This window comes from Melopsittacus undulatus, chromosome 9 (genome assembly GCF_012275295.1).
Source record: "Melopsittacus undulatus isolate bMelUnd1 chromosome 9, bMelUnd1.mat.Z, whole genome shotgun sequence".
Lineage (NCBI taxonomy): Eukaryota > Metazoa > Chordata > Aves > Psittaciformes > Psittaculidae > Melopsittacus > Melopsittacus undulatus.
Window position 1 is genome coordinate 12,371,923 of NC_047535.1, and position 20,673 is coordinate 12,392,595.

Here is a 20,673-nt window from a genome sequence, read left to right on the forward strand (position 1 = left end):
CTCCCTGCCATGGGCAGGGACACCTTCCACTAGAGCAGCTTGCTCCAAGCCCTGTCTGTCCAACCTGTCCTTGAAAGACCCCTTAAGGAATTTGATGTGTTGCCCCTCAGGTTTGGCTGCTCTCCTGCAGTGGTCAGGGAATTGCCTTTGTGCCATTACTAGGTGGTGACCAGAATGACTTGGAAATTGGCAATGAATCTCTAATCAAAGGTGAATCCTGCTTCTGTGTGTTAGGGTAAGCCTGGCCCCACAATGGGAGATGATGCAGTTCACCACAGCAAACCTTCCTGCTTTGGTTTCTGCAGAGCAAGATGCACTTTACCACATTGTGCTTTGGTGCTGCTCTCTTAATAGCAAAATGTTCCAGCAGAGGCTTGAGTCACTGCCTCTGTGTTTATTAACTCTGCAAATACCTGTGTGCCTGAATGCTAGTTTACACCACACAATTTCACTTAGGATTTGGAAAGGGACAGTTGAGTCAGGATCCAAATTAGACCTTTTGGATAATCTTACCCATGTACATGGTGCCTGTCACAATGGATACAGACTGTGGATCTATGTGCTCTGTGTTATGTATGGTTTAGGTTAGTATGGGTTTTGGTCTGACAACAGGTTCTTCTTTGTGTTACCTTAAGTCTTTTGTGTCTCTGCTTCTCCTGCAAGGCTGCTCTTGCTGATTTTACTCAGTTTGCTGCAAATTGGGTTGCAAAGCTGGTGGATGGGGAGTGAATTGGGGCTCAAACTCTTTTCTATAAGCTGGGGTGGAAAAAGCTGGGCTCTGATCCTACAGAGAGCCATAACTGACCAGTACCTTTCACAGGAGGGGTCCTGGCTGCTCTTGGCCCCTCACAGTTTGCACACTGGAGGAAATAAGGTGAAAGCTGCCTGATGGCTGCAGTTGGGCAGTTCTGGTGAAAGCCACCATCCTCTGGCCATGCCCACAGCACAAGTGGCCTGGTTGCACTTGTAATTTCTGTAGGAGGATGGCTGGTGCTTTAGCAACCATTTCTCCCACCAGACAGGAGCCTTTTGGGGCTTCCCCCACCCCTTCCTCTCTCTTTACAGTGATTTCAATCCCCTTTTATTACGTCTAAACCCCATGGTTTGATAGTTCCTCTCTAAGCTATAATTACCCAACCTGAAGATGCAAGCACAAAACAATTTCCAGTGGAGGTTTACACAAAACAATTTCCAATGGAGGTTTACACAAAACAATTTCCAATGGAGGTTTACACAAAAGGAGTAACTCTGATTATATGTAATCTTTTCAGTCCTTGGAAAAAATCTCTAAGGGGATGAACAAAGCAAAGAATGATGATAGCGCAGCACAGGGGCAAACCTGATGATCTCACTCGGATTCTGTCGGGTTTCTGCTCCAGTGGCTTCCTTAAAGGAGCATTGTCAGAAAGAAAAATCACCCTGCTGGAAGTGGGTCGTGCAATCAATCACTGGCCACCGAGAAAGTGGGGATCAGATGGATTCCCTTTGGAATTCAATCAAAACACCGTTCAAAGGGACTGGCGTGTCTCTTGGCTGAGGTATTTCGTCACGTATTTGGTGCCTGGCTCCCTGTCACTGTTGCTTAATGGGAGCAGACTTTAATAAGCCCAGGAAGAGAGGCCGGAAGATAATTATGCAAGTTATAAACTCGTCACTGTAGATACCAATCTGGGGGATAATTGCATTTCTTGCACTGGCCCTTGACCAGGTTGATTTACAGCAAATAATGGTTTTTGTTTCCTTTCCCCACTGCTGGAATGGGAGAAACTATTATTTCCTGACCTGTAGGCCCTGTATCTCTGTGGTGCTGGGATTGTTTGCAAGGCTCTGTGAAAGGTGACAGAGACAAGCATATCTTCATCTGATCCACAGCAGTTACATATGAGAAACTCCTGAAGACCTGTATATTGAGCAAGGTGGCAAATTGCAGTGTGGGCAGCCTGAGGAGCCTGATCCATGTGCTCAGCTCCTCCTGGTGAGGCCAAATTCATCAGCCTTTCCCTGTGCAGAAACCTTTGGAGTGATCCGTTGCAGCAGTATGTGCTCCTGGTATAATGAGCGTGAGATTGCAGACCACTATATGCCATATGGAGCCTTCAGTGTTCTCCATCATCCTTGCACTTGGGAAGACAGTGCCCATGCTGCTTTCTGTTCTTCTGCCCCACATAGCAGCCCCTGGTAGCCGGATCCAGCCGTACATCATCATCACAGAATCCCAGACTGGTTTGGGTTGGAAGGGACCTTAAAACTCATCCAGTTCCAACCCCTGCCACGGGCAGGGACACCTTCCACTAGAGCAGCTTGCTCCAAGCCCTGTGTCCAACCTGGCCTTGAACACTGCCAGGGATGGGGCAGCCACAGCTTCTCTGGGCACCCTGTGCCAGCACCTCAGCACCCTCACAGGAAAGAAGAGCTTCTGCCTAAGGGCTCATCTCAGTCTCCCCTCGGGCAGGTTAAAGCCATTCATTTAAGCTTTTCAGCTTAAAGCCATCAGCTACATGCAGAGTTTTTTGATTTTTTTTTTAGAGTATTCTGTGGATAATTATTAAACATGGTGAAAATATCAGGACCAGTGATGGTTGATTCATGTCCTCACAAAGGCACGGAATGTTGTATTCCCTTTCTGTGGAGCTAGGGTCCCAAAGAGATGGGGATTTCTATTTTTCTTTTCTTCCGAGGAATGCAGTGACCCTTTGCAGTGTACCAGCAGGCTGGGGGAGCAACCCCAAGGGAGACAGAAGCACCAGAAGTAGGTACCTCTTGCTTTGTTTTGAAACACAAATGCGGAGGAAGGTGGTTGTGGCTGTGGAGAAATGTATAAATAATTTCCATGGCTTCTGTCTGTAAAGAGCCTGGTAGTAACCCTTTGATTCCTACAGCCCTTTTCATCAGGCCTGTTCCTGTGTCACATTTATTGCCTTTCTCCCAGTTTCTCTGGCCTTCCTCTCTCTTCAGTCCTGGGGGGGATCCACGCCAGATCTGGTTCTTGGTGGTGCTGTTGGATTTCTTCAGAGGAGGGGACAAACTGGTCACATTTACTTTCTGGAACAGACTTGGGGAGTGCATCAACTTTCTCCTACACAGCTTTGTGTTTGTTTTGTGTTCAGATGTAAGATTCCCTTCCAGATATGTGAATTAATTCAGACATCTCTTCCGAGTGACACTGGAACTGCCTTTTTGCAGTTGGCTTGCCTTAGGGAAAGAGAAAAGGAGAGTAATGTCCCCTCAGTTGAGTTTGTTGCTATTTCCAAATGAGTTCTAGGAGTGTACAAGCTCCATGTGTTTTCCCAGTTCCACGTAGTTGTCCTTAGCTCAACGTGTCGCTGGGGGAAGCAAAACTGTTTCATCTCTGCGGATGCAGACGTGTTCACTCCTGTGTCTCGTGGTGTGTTTTATCTCTGTTTTCTCTCCAGCCCAGCTCTTTTAGGTAACTCTGCTGGGTTTTTGCAGCTCTGGCCCCAGAAGGCAGCTGCTGTCTGGTTTACCCTTTTCCTTTCAGCTTGACACACTGCTCAGCACCCACTCTGCGTGCAGCATGTCTTCCTTGCCAGCCCTATCCTCAGCAGGCGTTTCCATAGTGTGGGAGTGGAGTGTAATGTCCCTCTGGTCTTCAAAGTGTGAAAAAGCTCTTTCCTCCAGGAATTCAACAGCTGATCTTCCATCCACTCACTGCTGAGCTATCCCCTTAGCCTAGCCCAAAACGTTTGTGTAGGCTTTAACATAATTTATTCATCTGGCAACACACCCCAGCCCTCTAGCTTTTCTGTCTAATGGAACCACAGAGTGGTTTGGGTTGGAAAGGACCTTAGAGCTCATCCAGTTCCAACCCCTGCCACGGGCAGGGACACCTTCCCCTAGAGCAGCTTGCTCCAAGCCCCTGTGTCCAACCTGGCCTTGAGCACTGCCAGGGATGGGGCAGCCACAGCTTCTCTGGGCACCCTGGGCCAGCGCCTCAGCACCCTCACAGGGAAGAGCTTCTGCCTAAGAGCTCATCTCAGTCTCCCCTGTTCTGGCAGGTTAAAGCCCTTGTCCTGTCCCTCCAGGCCCTTGTCCCAAGCCCCTCTCCAGGTTTCCTGCAGCCCCTTTAGGCACTGGAGCTGCTCTCAGGTCTCCCCTTCAGGAGCCTTCTCTTGTCCAGGCTGCCCCAGCCCAGCTCTCTCAGCCTGGCTCCAGAGCAGAGCTGCTCCAGCCCTTGCAGCATCTCCATGGCCTCCTCTGGTCATTTAATGGTGATGTTTCATTTTAACCTCTCAGTAAGGTGGGCACTACAGATGGTGGGAGACCCGGTGGGGTATCTCTGGAGGGTCTTCTGATTAATTCCTGTTTATGGTGGTTTTCATTATATGTACCAATGCAGGATTTTGTAATTTTAAGCTGTATCAGGCACAAAATGGTGCAGTATACTTTAGTTTTGACTTGAACTGAAAACTTTGGGGTTAAATAGAGTTTGCAGTGCCTGCTTTTAAATCCATGCTTAGAAAAGGAGGTAGGAAGTGTGCAGGTGTGTCAGGCATGTGTCTGGTTTGGGGTTTTGGGTTGAACAGTGGCAGGAAGAGCACACATGTCCAACCACTTCCTGCATGTCTGCCATCTGCAAGTGCTGTGTTTCTCAGATGAAGAAGTTCTGCCCACTTCAACCATTGCACCTATAATAATCCTTTCACAACAAAGTCATTATAAATCTGCTAATGAATCAGATAACCCCTCAGCCAGCTTCAGAGCAGCTCTCAGGCTGTTCATGACATGGTGTTATTTCAATCAATGTGTAGCTATTCAGGCACCTCTTAACTCTTCCCTTCATGGTCTCATTATAAGAAGGATGAATGGGAAACATTAAGTCATCAGAAATCAATGAGTCTGGTCTGGGAACACAGATGTTAAAATGCCTGACTTAGAGAGATCCAGGCATCACACAGCTGAGCAGCATTTGGATCCCTGATCTGTGTGTTTCTGTACACAGAAGCTTAGCCCATTTGCATTACTTTTTAGTTTCGGCTGTGTTTTTTAGGGCACTTGAACCTTCTTTATAAGATAGTTGCCCTTGTATTGCTGGTGTGCACACTTAAACCTCAGCTCTAGTGTAAATCTGGCTGGGTGTTCCAGAATTTAAGGAAAAAAACACCACTAGAACCAGAAATGGCTATACAGGATTCTGCCAGCTTCAACAGCTGAAGAAATTCTGGTTGCTTTCAAGTGCTCTCAGTGATAGCAGCTTCCAGTATCTGAAGGGGGCTGCAGGGGTGCCAGAGAAGGGCTATTGATCAGGGGCTGTAGCGATAGGACAAGGGGTGATGGGTTCAAACTGAAACAGGGGAAGTTCAAGTTAGATCTTAGGCAAAAGCTCTTCTTTCCTGTGAGGGTGCTGAGGCGCTGGCACAGGGTGCCCAGAGGAGCTGTGGCTGCCCCATCCCTGGCAGTGTCCAAGGCCAGGTTGGACACAGGGGCTTGGAGCAAGCTGCTCCAGTGGAAGGTGTCCCTGCCCATGGCAGGGGTTGGAGCTGGGTGAGCTTTAAGGTCCCTTCAACCCAAACCTGTCTGGAATTCTGTGCTACCAGGCTTGGTGCGAATTGTGGGGAAGCATCTGGTGTACCTGAGGGATGTGTTTGCTGCTTTCTGCAGGTGCCGTCCTCCTGGATTAAACTCTGTGTTCTTTATAAAAGATAAGATCCCTTTGCACCAAGAGCATCTCCCAGCATGGTTTGCTCCTTCCAGCTGCGGAATTTCTTCTTCCTTCGGGCTGTAACTTGCTCTGGGTGGCCCTGCCTGGGCAGGTGTTCGGACTAGAGCATCTCCAAAGGATTAGAACCTGAATGATTCTGTGATCATGACCTTTGCCACAAGCTGGCAGAGGGGCCTGCGGAACACCCCAAGGAATACCTCCTGCTCCAGGTTGCTGGAAGCTGAGTCTGTGTCTCTGTCAGTGGTGTGGGTCTGTGCCCTGCTCCATGGGCTGGGAGAAGACGGCCTGGTCCTTGCTTTGCTGCTGCACTTCTGTCATAATATTGACTTGCAAACATAGAGCTTTTGGGCCAGTTGCTATGGTTACCTCTCAGCTCCCTGCATCTCGCAGTAGAGAGGAATAACAGGCAATACATTTGGAGCCTTAATGAAATGCACAGCAGTGTGTTCAACTTTGAAACCCAACGTGAATATCACTAAGCAACATCCATTCGTGATGTGCCATAATTACTGCTGCTGGCTCCCGAGAATTGGAATGCTGGAGCACCAGCCTGTCTCTGCTGCATCAAACACGTTTCTCTGCCAGGAGCTTCACAGTGTCTCAGATGTGTGATGTTTCATAGTCCCTTCACAGTTTCAAAGAACTAAGTTTGACCTCTTTAAATTATTCACACCTTCAGACCAGCAACATCTCCAAAAACTCCAAAATCTCCTTTTGTGTGTTTCACCCGTTTCCTTCTCATTCACTCCAGAAATTGATTTTAAAGCCCTCTGATTCTTCTGCCCTAGTTCCTAAATGTGAATCCGAGTCTCTTCCTCCAGCCTGCTGCCTGTGTTTTTGGAAGAACCAATTCCCTCAGAGCAGTGGAGCAGCGTTAGTGTTGGATTCAAACATAGCTGGTGCTTGGAACTGTTTGCTCCAGTAACTGCATTGGAAGGAGCCAGTGCCTCAAGTCTTTTGAGGTGTAGTTTTGTGCTAAGAGGCCTTAGTTAATGTCTGTCTTGAGCAATGCATCAGTTTGGGAAGTAAACAAAACCCAGACACTGTTTATACATTCACAGTCCAGGCTTCAAGTCAAGTGATTGATTGCACCAGCCAGTGCAGTTGCAGTTGTTGAATGGGTGGTGTTGTGCTTGCAGGTCTCTGTGCCCGGGTTCTCTGCTCATCAAACTGATCTCCTGTGTTCTCTTAATATTTTCTATCTACAGCACCAGAGTTACCAGTCCTAGAGAGGAAGAACTGGTTGATCTACCTGCTGTATGTCCGCAGGGACTACGACGAGTGCAAGGTAGGAGCTGCTCGTAGGACTTTGCATTAGGAAGTATTTTACTGATGTTATTATGAGTTATAGTTTTCATACCACTTATCAAAGCACCCTCTTTCCTGACTTGTTTTGGAATAAAGGGACCAAGAGAAAATACAAACTGATGATAACACAGTTCCATAGTGCAGGTCTCTTGATGGTACTACAGAGATACTATGAAAAACACCCCGATTGAGTAAAACATCACTGCCAAGCCTAAAAAGAGAAATCCTGGTTACCTTTGAACAAAATTCTTTCATTTGTACGTTGTATGTTGCACCTTTTGATTCCTCCTGGGTTGGTGGATAGCGGAGAAGTGGTTGTTTGGGATTATAATGACAAGTGGAGTAAGGAAATGGCAAATCTAGTATTAAGCAGTGTGTTTTCCTGCTAAAATGAACAGGAGCTGTTGAAGTGGATTGCCAGCGGGCAGGTGGGGGGCACTAAGAGCTGGCTTTCTGCTTCTGTCATGGGCAAAGAAGAGCTGAGAAGTCTTGCTTCTGAAACACCGCGGTTGGTCAGAACTTGTCTCTGCTGGAGAACTCCTGGGGGCAGCTGGAGTAAACTCATTTAGCTCTTACTTAATGGAGCTGGAGGGTTGTATCATCAGCAGTCTTGGTTTAAATAGATACAAACAAAAGCTGGGCCAGCAATCCAAATGGAAAATTGTTTCTCTTTCCCATTCATCTGACTGCATTTGTTTGGTCTCTGTGTACAGTCACTGTTTCTGTGATGTGATGTGGAATCACATTGTGCAGAGAAGATGCATGGCTCAGGGAGACAGAACACCCAAGTGGATGACATAATGGCAACATTGACTTCTCCATGTCCTCATCAGTCACAGCAGCAAGCAAAACGGGAGAAATTGGGAGAAGTCAGCTTTTACATGGCAGGCCAGCTTTGCAGTAGCTGTCAAAATAAAAGGCAGCAAAGCCTTTACACCAGGCCCACAAAGCAGGGTCTTCGCAGTAAATGTGGACAAGTTTGGCCATACAGACCATAGCAGGTTGAATGATCTTCCATCCTTTCCCCAGATGTGATGCATGTATGCTCAGAGGCCTTGATTTGACACAGATAAGACGGGAACCCCAGCATGTCAGGATGCTTCCTCAGTCAGGGAGGATTGATAGGCATGTCCAGAAGGCAATTCAAGGCTTAGGTGGGCTGAGCTGCTCTATGGTAGTCTCTGCCTTGCTCCACTGGTGTTACATGGGATTACAGATCTGACCTGATGCCTTGGATGCTTGCACATGTTCACATGTAAGTCCAGAGGAGGCCATGGAGATGCTGCGAGGGCTGGAGCAGCTCTGCTCTGGAGCCAGGCTGAGAGAGCTGGGCTGGGGCAGCCTGGACAAGAGAAGGCTCCTGAAGGGGAGACCTGAGAGCAGCTCCAGTGCCTAAAGGGGCTGCAAGAAACCTGGAGAGGGGCTTGGGACAAGGGCCTGGAGGGACAGACCAAGGGGAATGGCTTTAACCTGCCAGAACAGGGGAGACAGAGATGAGCTCTTAGGCAGAAGCTCTTCTTCCCTGTGAGGGTGCTGAGGCGCTGGCACAGGGTGCCCAGAGAAGCTGTGGCTGCCCCATCCCTGGCAGTGTTCAAGGCCAGGTTGGACACAGGGGCTTGGAGCAAGCTGCTCCAGTGGAAGGTGTTGCTACCTGTGGCAGGGGTTGGAACTGGGTGAGCTTTAATAACCCTTCCAACCCAAACCAGTCTGGGATTCTCTTGTTCCCAAACATGCTATTCGGGGATAATAGCTTCAGAACTAATAAGGTATTGATAGTATCCCCAGTGGCTTAAATCGCTGTTAACTCCTTTATTTCAGCATAGTTTGGGTATTCGTTAGAGTCCATTAATTTTCTTTTAAGACTCAGCTAAGAAACCAATGACCTGTGATGTTATTCATTTGAGTCTGAATTTTGCTATACCCTCTTTCCCACTCAGGGCATTGAAATGCTTTCTCTCTAACACCGTTTTAAACACTCCCCTGTTTTTCAATGATGTAAAAGGCCAAGAAAAAGCTGTTTATTTACCAACATTACTTCCTTAAAGGAAAGGCGTTAAATTGATTTTACCCCTTATAGTGCCACTCCCGCATCCATTTTGGTGTCACCAAGCTGTTGACAAATGATGCTGTGCTCCTTACAACGAGAGATGAATGATGCTGGTTGTTTGATGTGCCTCTCCTTGTACCGAGCGCATGTAAAGCTGCAGCATCCTCTGTGACTGTGCAGCCTGGCCTGGTGAGAGAGCAGGGACAGGCCCTGAGCATCACCCAGCTCTCTGCCCCCACATCAGTTCCAGCTCTGCTCTCTTCTGCTTCTGCTGTGTGCAAGGAAAGAGTTATTAAAATTACCAGATGCTTTACAATCCCTCGTGCTGGCTGGTCTCCTGCCAGCGTCTGAATTCTGTCGGTTAAATAAATCTGGGAGGAAAAGCTGGGATTACACATCATATTTCTCAGCTCAGGGCCTTTTGCTCTGGGATATTTTAGGGTTTATAGAATTAGGCAGATCTCTCCAAAAGATAGCTCTCTATTGCCCTCTCTTGCTCTGAGAAACTGGGTTTATGTAGATGGAGCAATAGAGAGTATCCATATTCAGGAGATGCTTGATTATGTCTGAGTTGAATGTCCTGTAATAATGGACTTTGTAAAGAGTATTATAAAGGTATCTTAGGAGATACAGCTCCTACCTTAATGTACTTTGCAAAGGATATAATGTAGATCTGTTAACAGATACGGATGAGCAGTTTCAACTTGTTATTCCTTCTCCTCCCTCTCTTTAGTTTTCTTTTCACAAGGTGCACATTGTCAGTAATAACCCTCCTTGTCTTCATTCCGCTTTCCTTCTGTGTGCTGTATTTGAGGTTCAGTTTTCCTCCTTGTTATCAGGTCCTTCCCTTGTATTTGGCTTAGAGGCAGGGGATGCTGGTGCTGATCATACACCAGACAGGAGTGCTGGATGAGCACCACCTTATTCCTAGCCCAGAAATCTTTGTCTTCCCCCTTTGTCTCTTCCACTTTGAGCAGAAGGGGAGTCTTGGAGCAGAAATGATGCTCTCAGTTCATAGTCAGAGCCCTCATCCTCCCAAAGGTCACTCACTCTTGACCAGTTTTAGTTTCAGATCATGTGTGACTATGGAATAATGCCAAACTGTGCCCACCCCAAGCCTGTCACTGAATGAATGTAGCCAGCAAGAGCTGACATTTTCATTAGTTTACTTTTTTTTCCCCTTCCTTTTCCCTTATACTTCTCATTTGTTCATTTGACTTCCATTGACACAGCTGCAGTTGCTCCAATTCAATTTATTTCTTCACAAATGGATGGAAGCAGATACCCTTATCAGCAGAGGATGCTTCCAGAGATTCCTTGGGGCACTTTTCCATGTAATATCTAATTAATTTTGTCCTAGGAAATGCTACAAGGGCTGCAGTATTCCTGGCACAGTGTTCTTCACATGCAGCATTGAGCTTGCACTCCTCTGTGCGCTCCTGTTGTTGTCCCAGCCTCAGCCCAGTGCTGTTGTTATAGGGAAGGTTGTGTTTCTGTAGCTGTCCTTAGCTTTCCTACAATGATGGGAGTTTGCAACTTTTATAGCAGCTAAATGTAGTATCTTACAGCAGCTAGCTACAGATTCTGCATGAATACTGACTTTCCCAAGCATTTAAATGCATTTTGTAGTTCTCCTGTCCTGTGTGATACCACTGTCACCATACCGTAAGGAAGAGCTGTGTCCATCAGCGGGTTGTGTGTTGTTTAAATTCAAGTTATTTTAAGGCATTCTGCAGTAAGCACAGATACAGCACAGCTATATGTAGCCCTTCCACAAAATTCTCCAGATCAAGGTTGCAGAAGGCATTTGGCCAGCCAGAAATCAGGTTTTGTTCACAGAGATTACCTTTATTGAAATATTTGAAGGCTTTATGGTCTGCTGGAAGCTGATGCTGCAGTTTAATGATGGGGGAAGAGTGGAGCAGGTAGAGGGTTTCCCAGTGAGGAAGACTGTGGCTGAGTTGTACTCTCTGTGCTTTTTCATTCCAGGCTCTCATCAAAGAGCAGCTCCAGGAGTCTCATGGGCTGTGTGAATATGCGGTCTATGTTCAAGGTACGTTGCAGGGCACCTCTGGAAGTCTGAATTTTGCTCAAACAAGTTCTGGTTTGAGATACAGCAACAATAAGAAGGGGACAGGTGACAGAAACATACAAAATTGACATGTAAAAAACATTTGGCCTAGTTTTGAAGTTTGAGGTTTGAACAATGGGCAGATGACATTATCTGTGTTCTCTGTATCGATGCATTTCTCATCATTTCCTCCTTGGACTATGGATTCTTGGCCTTCATTGTGTTGGATGGGGTGTTTGATTGTATTACAGAAGCATGTTTTCTGTTAGAGCTACCTGCCTTGGGTGATTGTTGTCTTATTGTTTGCTTAAAGGATGGTGTTCCTCCTCCTGTCCTCTGCCCCCTAAAAACTGTGCCCCAAAACTTGGTGTTGCAATTGAAAGTGCTGTGGTGGGGGACTGCAGAGGTTTGTTTGCCAAGGCTGTACTGCAGCCCATAGTAGTTGGGGTTTAAAGCTGCCTTTATTCTGAAACCCAGCCATTTTTCCAGACACACAAGTCTTCTGATTGTGTTTTGTTCTGCTCTCAAACACAGCATCTGCCTGAGGTTGCTGCAGGAGGGGGAAAGACCGAATGAGTGTTGTTATACCCATGCTCTTCCTTCTTCCCCTGCTGTCAGGGAAGCATGGTTTTCCTGCACACAACGGACTAATTTGCCTGGTATGTTTTGTCTTTACAGCTTTGATATTTCGCTTGGAGGGGAAGATTCAAGAATCTCTTGAACTTTTCCAGACATGTTCCATTCTGAACCCCCGAAGCACAGACAACCTCAAGCAGGTGGCACGATCGCTGTGAGTGCTGGTTTGTTGTTTCTCTTTGATGAGCCACCCAGGACTCTCCACGGTTTGTTTTTTGCTCTGTCATCAGGTGAAATCCCAGGCTGCTTAATTCCAACATGCTGACTCTTTATCAGCACTTGAATTGGTTTCCAGAAGCATGGGCTACCCTTAGAAGCAGAATCTCTGTTATCTGCCTGGCTGCCATTGTACTTCCTTTGTGCTTTAAGCAAGAGGAGTAACATACTGATTTCTAGGTCCAGAGCTAAGGGAGCTGACCTTACCTGTGTGAACTTGCCCTACAGACCCCTTTCTGTCTCTGAGTGTCTGGTTTAGAATCACAGAATCCCAGCCTGGTTTGTGTTGGAAGGGAGCTTAAAGCTCATCCAGTTCCAGCCCCTGCCACAGGCAGGGACACCTTCCCCTAGAGCAGCTTGCTCCAAGTCCCTGTGTCCAACCTGGCCTTGAACAAGTTCTGTTGTCCTCAACATAAAAAGGACATGGAACTGTTGGAACAAGTCCAGAGGAGGCCCCAAGGATGAGCAGGGGCTGGAGCACCTCCTGTATGAAGACAGGCTGAGGAAGTTGGGGCTGTTTAGCCTGGAGAAGAGAAGGCTGCGTGAAGACCTCATAGCAGCCTTCCAGTATCTGAAGGGGGCCTATAAGGATGCTGGGGAGGGACTCTTCATTCGGGACTGTAGCAATAGGACAAGGGGTAATGGGTTGAAACTTAAACAGGGGAAGTTTATATGTTATTAGATATAAAGAGAAGTTCTTTATTGTAAAGGTGGTGAGGCACTGGAATTGGTTGCCCGAGGAAATTGTGAATGCTCCATCCCTGGCGGTGTTCAAGGCCAGGTTGGACAGAGCCTGGGGTGATATGGGTTACTGTGAGGTGTCCCTACCCATGGCAGGGGGGTTGGAACTAGATGATCTTAAGGTCCTTTCCAACCCTAGCTACTGTATGATTCTATGAACACTGCCAGGGATGGGGCAGCCACAGCTTCTCTGGGCACCCTATGCCAGCGCCTCAGCACCCTCACAGGGAAGAGCTTCTGCCTAAGAGCTCATCTCAGTCTCCCCTGTTCTGGCAGGTTAAAGCCATTCCCCTTGGCCTGTCCCTCCAGGGCCTTGTCCCAAGCCCCTCTCCAGCTTTCCTGCAGCCCCTTTAGGTATTAGATCACTCTTTTTCCTTTGAGACAAAGGCAGACTTCAGAGCCTGTGAATTCATTCATTGCATCTCCAGTAATGCCAGGCTGTGCCTCAGCATCTCTCAGGATTGATGGCCTAGCCCCGAAAGGGAGCAGTGTTCTGATTGTAATATTGCTGAGATTGTAAACTTCTCAGGGCTTCTTGTGAAGGTCTCTGGAGAGCCAGCAAATAGCATCATTTCTCACTGGCAGAGGTGATAGTGGTTGCACAGCAGGGTTTCAAAGCAATTAAAAGTAAAACCTGAAATGCTTTTGCAGGTTTCTTTTGGGGAAGCACAAGGCAGCCATTGAAGTGTACAATGAAGCAGCTAAACTTGATGAAAAGGACTGGGTAAGTGTTTCAGTGGGGTGCAGGCTATTGGAGTGCACAAATGTTTCTGTGGCTTTATGAAGACGTCTGCAAATGTGTTCCAAGCAGAGGTGAGCTCAGCCTGAGCCGATGAGGAGCTGCAGGGCTGCGAGGCATCACCTCTTAGCACAGGCTCCCAAGCCTGGCTGAGCCTCTGCAGCACCTGCTTGGGAACACAGGAGCAAGGCTTCCTTTCTGCCTGCAAATCCCACACCTTGTCTGGGCGCACAGAGAACTGAGCAACATGTCTGGGCTTTGCAGAGTGTCAGTGCTCACATAGCTGTGTTTATACATAAAGGAAAGGATGGGATGAGCTCCCTGTTTGAAAACCCTCGGGTAGCATCAAGACTTGGTTGAGTAACTGGGAAAGCTTTGTAATGCAAAACACCACTGAAAAGGTTGTCCTCAAACTAGCCGAGAGGGTTACTTGTTACCTACCAAGCATTGCCTGTTTTGGCAAAATGTAGGCTGATGCTAAGGAGCGGTATGTAAATTCAACCTCCTAAATAGGAAGACAAAAAAGGAAGGAAGAGCATTGCAAAGGGAAATGTGTGACAGTGGGTAAGAGGAGAGAGGATGTGGAGTGCAGTTAGTTGTGAGCAGCCTTCTGCAGCGGCCTGGTTTGCCTGCGGCAGTGTTGTTTCCAAGATAGAGTCGCTACATGTGATCCTGAAGACATCAGGCATTCACTGACTTTAGTAGTGCTTTTGGTGCTCTGAAAATGCAGGTCTGATACGAGGATGTGTTTGGTATTATTCAACTTATCCTGTGCTCGTCAACTCAAACCTTTTATAGTGTGGGTCTTCTTTCAAGTCTGCGTTCCCTTCACTGACCAAACTACCTGCAGTATGTGCTTGACATCCTATAACCCTGCTTACAGCCACAGCAGGCAGACTTTGGTGGATATTTAGATTAGTTATTTCCCATTCCTGATTCAGCACTGGAAGGAGAGCCAGCCTGTGCCCTTCCTCATGCCATCTCGTGCAAGCTGCAGTAAGCGGGAGTTACCAATTCATTACTGTTCTACACAGCTGGAGAGGAAAATACCAGTCTAAGAGGGTTAATGAGGAAATAAGAGAGTTTCCTTTTAAAGGTCAAGGCTGTCTAAACTGATGAAGCAGTAAAAGGCTCACTGGAACGGAAAGGAGGAACTCTAGTGAACCACACTTTCAGCTTCCCAAGATGGGCCAGGTAGGGAAGGTGTCAAGTATCTTGTCTGTTAAACTGAGGAATTAGAGTCATGATTGTTCCCTGCAGTGTCATCAGAGTGTTTAGGATCCCTAAGTGAGCTTCCTACTCTGTTGCTAAATGGTTTAAGATGCCAGAGGGGTATCGGCTCTTCCAATGCTCAACTTCTATTTTGGAAAACTAGGCATGTCTCCCAGTTTTGCCCAGCTGGGTGCAACAGTGAGTGTATCCCAGTGACTGTATGGTTGCACTGAGAGTCATCATTAAGGGCAACTTACTGAGCCTCAGAGACCTCGCTGGGAACTGAATCACACCTCAGTGAAGAAAACAGTCTTTGCTCCTTGTTCTCTGAAGAACTATCATTGTTTCTGTGTTGTTCATCTCAGTAGCCTGGAGTCATTTGTGTGCAATCACCATTAAGCTCTCTAAGTTCCTGAAGTAACTTGAACTTACAGGTTCACTTGATCTACACAGCAAGAAGGGTGTGGCCAGGCACAGAGCTCATCCACATAACTGTTATTACTGGCAGATTTTGTAGCTTGTGTTTCATAGAATCACAGAACCCCAGCCTGGTTTGTGTTGAAGGGACCTTAAAGCTCATCCAGCTCCAACCCCTGCCACAGGCAGGGACACCTTCCACTGGAGCAGCTTGCTCCAAGCCCCTGAGTCCAACCTGGCCTTGAACACTGCCAGGGATGGGGCAGCCACAGCTTCTCTGGGCACCCTGTGCCAGCGCCTCAGCACCCTCACAGGAAAGAAGAGCTTGTGCCTAAGAGCTCATCTCAGTCTCCCCTGTTCTGGCAGGTTCAAGCCATTCCCCTTGTCCTGTCCCTACAGGCCCTTGTCCCAAGCCCCTCTCCAGGTTTCCTGCAGCCCCTTTAGGCAGTGGAGCTGCTTTCAGGTCTCCCCTTCAGGAGCCTTCTCTTGTCCAGGCTGCCCCAGCCCAGCTCTCTCAGCCTGGCTCCAGAGCAGAGCTGCTCCAGCCCTCGCAGCATCTCTGTGGCCTCCTCTGCACTCACTCCAACAGCTCCAGGTCCCTCTTGTGCTGCTGCCCCAGAGCTGGATCAGGGCTGCAGGGGGGGTCTGCACAGAGCACAGCAGAGGGGCAGGATCCCCTCCCTGAGCTGCTTCTCATGCTCTGGGGGTGCAGCCCAGCACATGGAGCAGCTCTGAGCTCAAGCACTCACTGAAGCTGGGTCATGGGGCACTTTCTGTAGTGCTCATTCAGTTTTGTTTTCATACAGGAGATCAGCCACAACCTGGGTGTCTGCTACATGTACCTGAAGCACTTCAACAAGGTAATGGAAATGCTCATTGTATCTCCCTGATGAATGGGAAGCAAGTTCCCAAGAATGTCACCTTCTTTGGTAGTTGGAAGTGGATCTGCAGTGATAGGTATTAAGGAAGTTTTTGCTTCAGTGTTTCCAGGAGCAAATGTTTGGGAGCTGCCTCTGGTTTCATTTGCCTGTTGAATTACTTTGAGCCAGCTGCAGGTCAGTGACGTTGGATGGTTGCGGAGTAGAGGCAGCCCTGTTGCAGGTTGGGAGGCTTGTCCTGAAGCAGGATTTTTTTGAGGGAGCGTTTCTGGTTTTAAAGGGAATGTTTGAGGAACCTGAAAGAGCCTCCTCAAACTAGACAGAAAACCAGCTGTGCTCCAACAAGAGCACCTTCTGTTTCTGAGCCTTTCAAATCCAGAGCTGTGAACACTGCTGGTTTTGTGAGGAGCAGCAATCCTTAGAGTGTGCCAGTTCTGTCTTCTTGAGGAAAGAAGCAGGATGGTAAAGACCCAAACAGTTTCCCCTGCTGCATACAGATGCAGCTTGTGCAGAGTTTCAGAAGAAAGCTTGCTGTCCCTTGGGTCTGGCAGGATTCAGAGAGAAGAGTCATGGGGTTGGTTTGCTGGAGGTGCAGCAGGTTTTTTTTATCCTCCATGGAGAGGATTTGCTCCTGTGTCTGAAGTTCCTCTTGCACCTAGCCTGTAGCAAAAGTCACCTAAGAGCATAGCTGCAGTGTGGCAGCACTAGCTATGTTAGCATTGGAGCTCATCAAAAGCTTGGAAGCTTGGAAGGGAGTTTTCTTTCCCAGGTCTGAGCATGCCATTCCCAGTTCCTCATTAACCCTCCCCTAGGTGCTGGTGATGAGCACTGAGCTGTCTCTGACCCTCTGAGGTTACTTTATAAGGGAAAATCCAGCATTTAGAAACCTTTAGTTCCCAATACGGCCCTGCTGCTCTTTCTGGTGGAGTGCTGTGGCCCTTGCAGCAAACCTCTGCTGTGTTCTGTGTTTGAGGCAGTCACGAAAGAAGCTCTGGAGTGCAGGTTCATACTTGGGATATGTTGTTTGCACTGACAGCTTCCAAACTTCCAAACTGCTGATGCCTTGTCTGAGATGTACCAGTCACCATGGGCAGCAATACTGCCATGAGGACATCTAAAATATAATTAAGCCTTCAGGGACGACTCTTCAGTAGGGGCTGGTAACAAGTACCCTGTATTGCAGAATTCCGTTACTGTGACAGCATTTCTCTCTCTAATATATCATAGAATCATAGAATAGTTAGGGTTGGAAAGGACCTTAAGATCATCCAGTTCCAACCCCCCTGCCATAGGCAGGGACACCTCACACTAAACCATAACAAGGCTCTGTCCAACCTGGTCTTGAACACTGCCAGGGATGGAGCATTCACAACCTCCCTGGGCAACCCATTCCAGTACCTCACCACCCTAACAGTAAAGAATTTCTTCCTTATATCCAGTCTAAACTTCCCCTGTTCAAGTTTGAACCCGTTACCCCTTGTCCTATCACTACAGTCCCTAATGAATAGTCCCTCCCCAGCATCCCTGTAGGCCCACTTCAGGTACTGGAAGGCTGCTATGAGGTCTCCATGCAGCCTTCTCTTCTCCAGGCTGAACAGCCCCAACTTTCTCAGCCTGTCTTCATATATCTTGTGCTCAGAGACAGCAGGATGCCAGCCCAAGGAGGCAAGAAGATGACACACTTCCAAGTGTCTCCTGTTGGAGGGGATCAGTGTGTGTGCCTGACAAGAGCTGATTCCCTCCTCTTGTTTTCTTGGCAATTCATGCTCATTGCTGGAATAAGCATTTTAGCAGAGAATGAACTATAGCGTACCTGTTAACCTCACAAATCTGGAGCTTCCCTCAAGCCAAACATGTTTGAATACAGGAACAGGCCCATGCTCCTCTCCTCCCTGGGAGGTCATTGCCTCTTGGCTTGGCTTGAAGCACGGTGCATTGCCTTCTGCTGTCCCTGCAAGCATGTGGCTCCTGGTACAGGACTTGTTTCAACAGTTAACTGGCTGGGTTCTGCTGGCAGGCTCTCCGAGCTCAGGGGGTGGTGGCTGTTCTCTTTCACTGGCTGCTGGGGGTTGTTCCTGAGCTGTTGCTTCCCTGAGGTCTCTGTAATCACTTTTTCCTTGTTTTTATTCTCTGTGGTTGTGTGTTTAGGCACGAGACCAGCTAAACAATGCCCTGGAGCTCAGCAGACATGATCTGACTTACATGATGCTGGGGAAAATTCACCTCTTGGAGGGGGAGATTGAGAAAGCCATTGAAGTCTATAAGAAAGCTGTGGAGTAAGAATATATCCTTTTTTCTATCTGTCCATGTCCCATCCTGTGCCAGGAGGAACTTGATTGATGTCCTAGGTCTGAATTGAGGACATGATAAAAAGGCTGTGGTAATTATGGATTACGACTGATGGCACAATGGATCCTCTGTGCAAAGCTGGCACTTTCAAGCTCTTCAGCTATCTCTGCTCTCAGCCGTAGTCCTGCTCCTGCTGACAGTGTGTCAGGGAAAAAGGTAGACATTGGAAGGGCTGCCAAAGAAAAAGTGGAAAACCAAATGGACCGAGATACCTGGGAGCAAACCTATCCAAACCTGACTTTATCCACTAAAAAGATGGAACCTGGGTGTCTCTCTAACCCTGATTCTGTCAGAAATCAGTTGCTGGGTTTTACATGCTGTTTTCACTTGGAGTGATCTGTGTTGGAGAGCCGGTGAGTAGGCAAATACACGATGGGGTGGTGGACAGGAAGCTTCTCCCACCCCCTTGCTGTTTCTCAGTACTGGTCTAACTTGGGTTAGGGCATTCCTGAGCATCTGATTTACCAGTGCTTTTAAGATGTAGTTCTGTAATGGAGGCAAACACTAAAGAAAAGCAGGAGCATGTGAGAAGCCACCGGAGGATCTACATTCTGTATAGGCTCTTTTCAGGCTGCTGCTTTACACAGCTGCTTTTGTACATCTGACCCAATGTCAGGTGCATTGTACCCAATACATCTGACAGTGTATTGGGTTGGTAAAACATTGTTCTAATCCAGAATGTTTATTACGTGAGTAATCCTTGCTAAGCATCTTACCAGGTTGATGTCTCTTATCTCAGTGTTCCTCTGCCCTCCCTTCTTCCTCACTCCTCTGGTTTTGTGATTTTTTTTGTGTTCTCATCTGCCTTTTGTTACCAGCTCCAGGACAGACTGTTGCTGCTCTGTGGTTACCCACCAACAGGCACAGGCTACTTTGTTCTGCCTGGGGGGTATAAAGGTGCCAGTGTAAGTGTGCATATTATGTTTCGTAAGTCTTAATAATAGGGAGCTGAAAACTTCCTTCTGTTAAGGTGAGGGAGGCCACAAATACAGTGTCTCTGCTTTTTCCTTTTTGTTGTTCTTTTCATCCTATTGTTGTCTTCAAAAGCTACTGGGAATGGGGATGCTTTTAAAAGGCTTCACAGCATTGCTGTGTGAACTCGCACAGCAAAGGATGGGGAGCTGCACACAGAAACTGAAAGCCCTTGGGACATATTTTGTCAAGCTTCTCTGTGCTGAATGGACTGATGTGTATGGCCAGGGTTACATTAACAAGTAGTGCCTCTCTGAGCACCCTGGTCCACAGCTGGTCTGTGAAACCAGCTTTGTAATCATTTTATAGGGTGAATTAAAAGTCTGATGTTGAGTGTGTGTAGGATCCATCAGAAATGCTGAGGATTGCATGTCCTACATGACCCAGGAGGCTTAGGATGGTTTTACAGCTTGGTTTATGGGAGACTTTGGAAAATCCCATTTTCTATTTCTAGGTCAGTGATGCAGGCTCACACTGAAGCTTAACAAAACCACATTATCTTCTTATGCATCCAGTTCTATTTCACAGAACTCTGTCACCTTCCCATTTTTAATGACATTTTGAAAGCTTAGGTGTCGTATCCCTGAGATGAAGCCCCCACCATGACAATTGTTCTAATGTTTGTATTTAGTAATAACAATTAATTTCCTGGTGTGATCTAATGTCTATATCACTCTATATGATGCTGTAATGTAGCATCACAACTCCGTGGTCTGGTTTTACCTTGTTCTAGCAGTGCTAATAAGCAACCGGCTCTGGCTTTTGTATTGCAGGTTTTCCCCGGAGAACGCAGACCTCCTTACAACACTGGGGCTGCTGTACTTGCAGGTACTGAAGCTGTTCCCAAGAACTTAATTACTGTCAAAATGATGCAGGGGTTTTTTTGTCCACCTGCCCATGACTTGTACACGTTTCTCTAAAGTCTGCCCTCAACACTACAGGGCTTGCTTTTCTCTATCTTTTTTCCTTTTGCTACTAAAAGCAAGTTGATTTCCTGGACCTGAGCCAGAGCAGGAATTCTGTTTGGCAACCAGCCTAATTCTGTTATAAATCCTCCAAGTATAACAGAATGTGACTAGTCATTACCTTGTTTCTGGAGCAGGAGTCTAGCAAGTTATTCTCCTACAAAAGCAGCCATGAAATTGTTGCTGCTAACACACCGTGGAAGGGAATGGGAATCGATTTAAATAACAAAGGAATGCTTATCACTCAGGTCTGTAAAATGTATGGGAAGGACTGTCTCATTATTCCAAAAGTAAGCTTCCCACAGAGGGAACAAGCAAAGAATAGGCAGTAGTGCCTGAAAGGATTGATGGGCTGGAAATCTGGTACCAAATGTGGATTTGGAAAGATCCTTGAGCATTTCATAGAATCATATCGTGGAGTGGTTTGGGTTGGAAGGGTCCT

At 47.3% G+C, this 20,673-nt stretch overlaps 1 protein-coding gene across 2 annotated transcripts in view; it reads left to right on the forward strand.

The window, feature by feature from the left end:
* BBS4 (Bardet-Biedl syndrome 4) overlaps positions 1-20,673 on the forward strand; it is a 44,927-nt gene that overhangs the window by 12,627 nt on the left and 11,627 nt on the right. For both annotated transcript variants that reach the window (XM_031055031.2, XM_031055032.2), the window contains exons 3-9: positions 6,889-6,968; positions 11,025-11,088; positions 11,785-11,896; positions 13,351-13,423; positions 15,874-15,927; positions 18,094-18,221; positions 20,040-20,094. In XM_031055031.2, the coding sequence (XP_030910891.1) occupies positions 6,889-6,968; positions 11,025-11,088; positions 11,785-11,896; positions 13,351-13,423; positions 15,874-15,927; positions 18,094-18,221; positions 20,040-20,094 (566 nt within the window). The remainder of the gene's footprint in view (positions 1-6,888; positions 6,969-11,024; positions 11,089-11,784; positions 11,897-13,350; positions 13,424-15,873; positions 15,928-18,093; positions 18,222-20,039; positions 20,095-20,673) is intronic.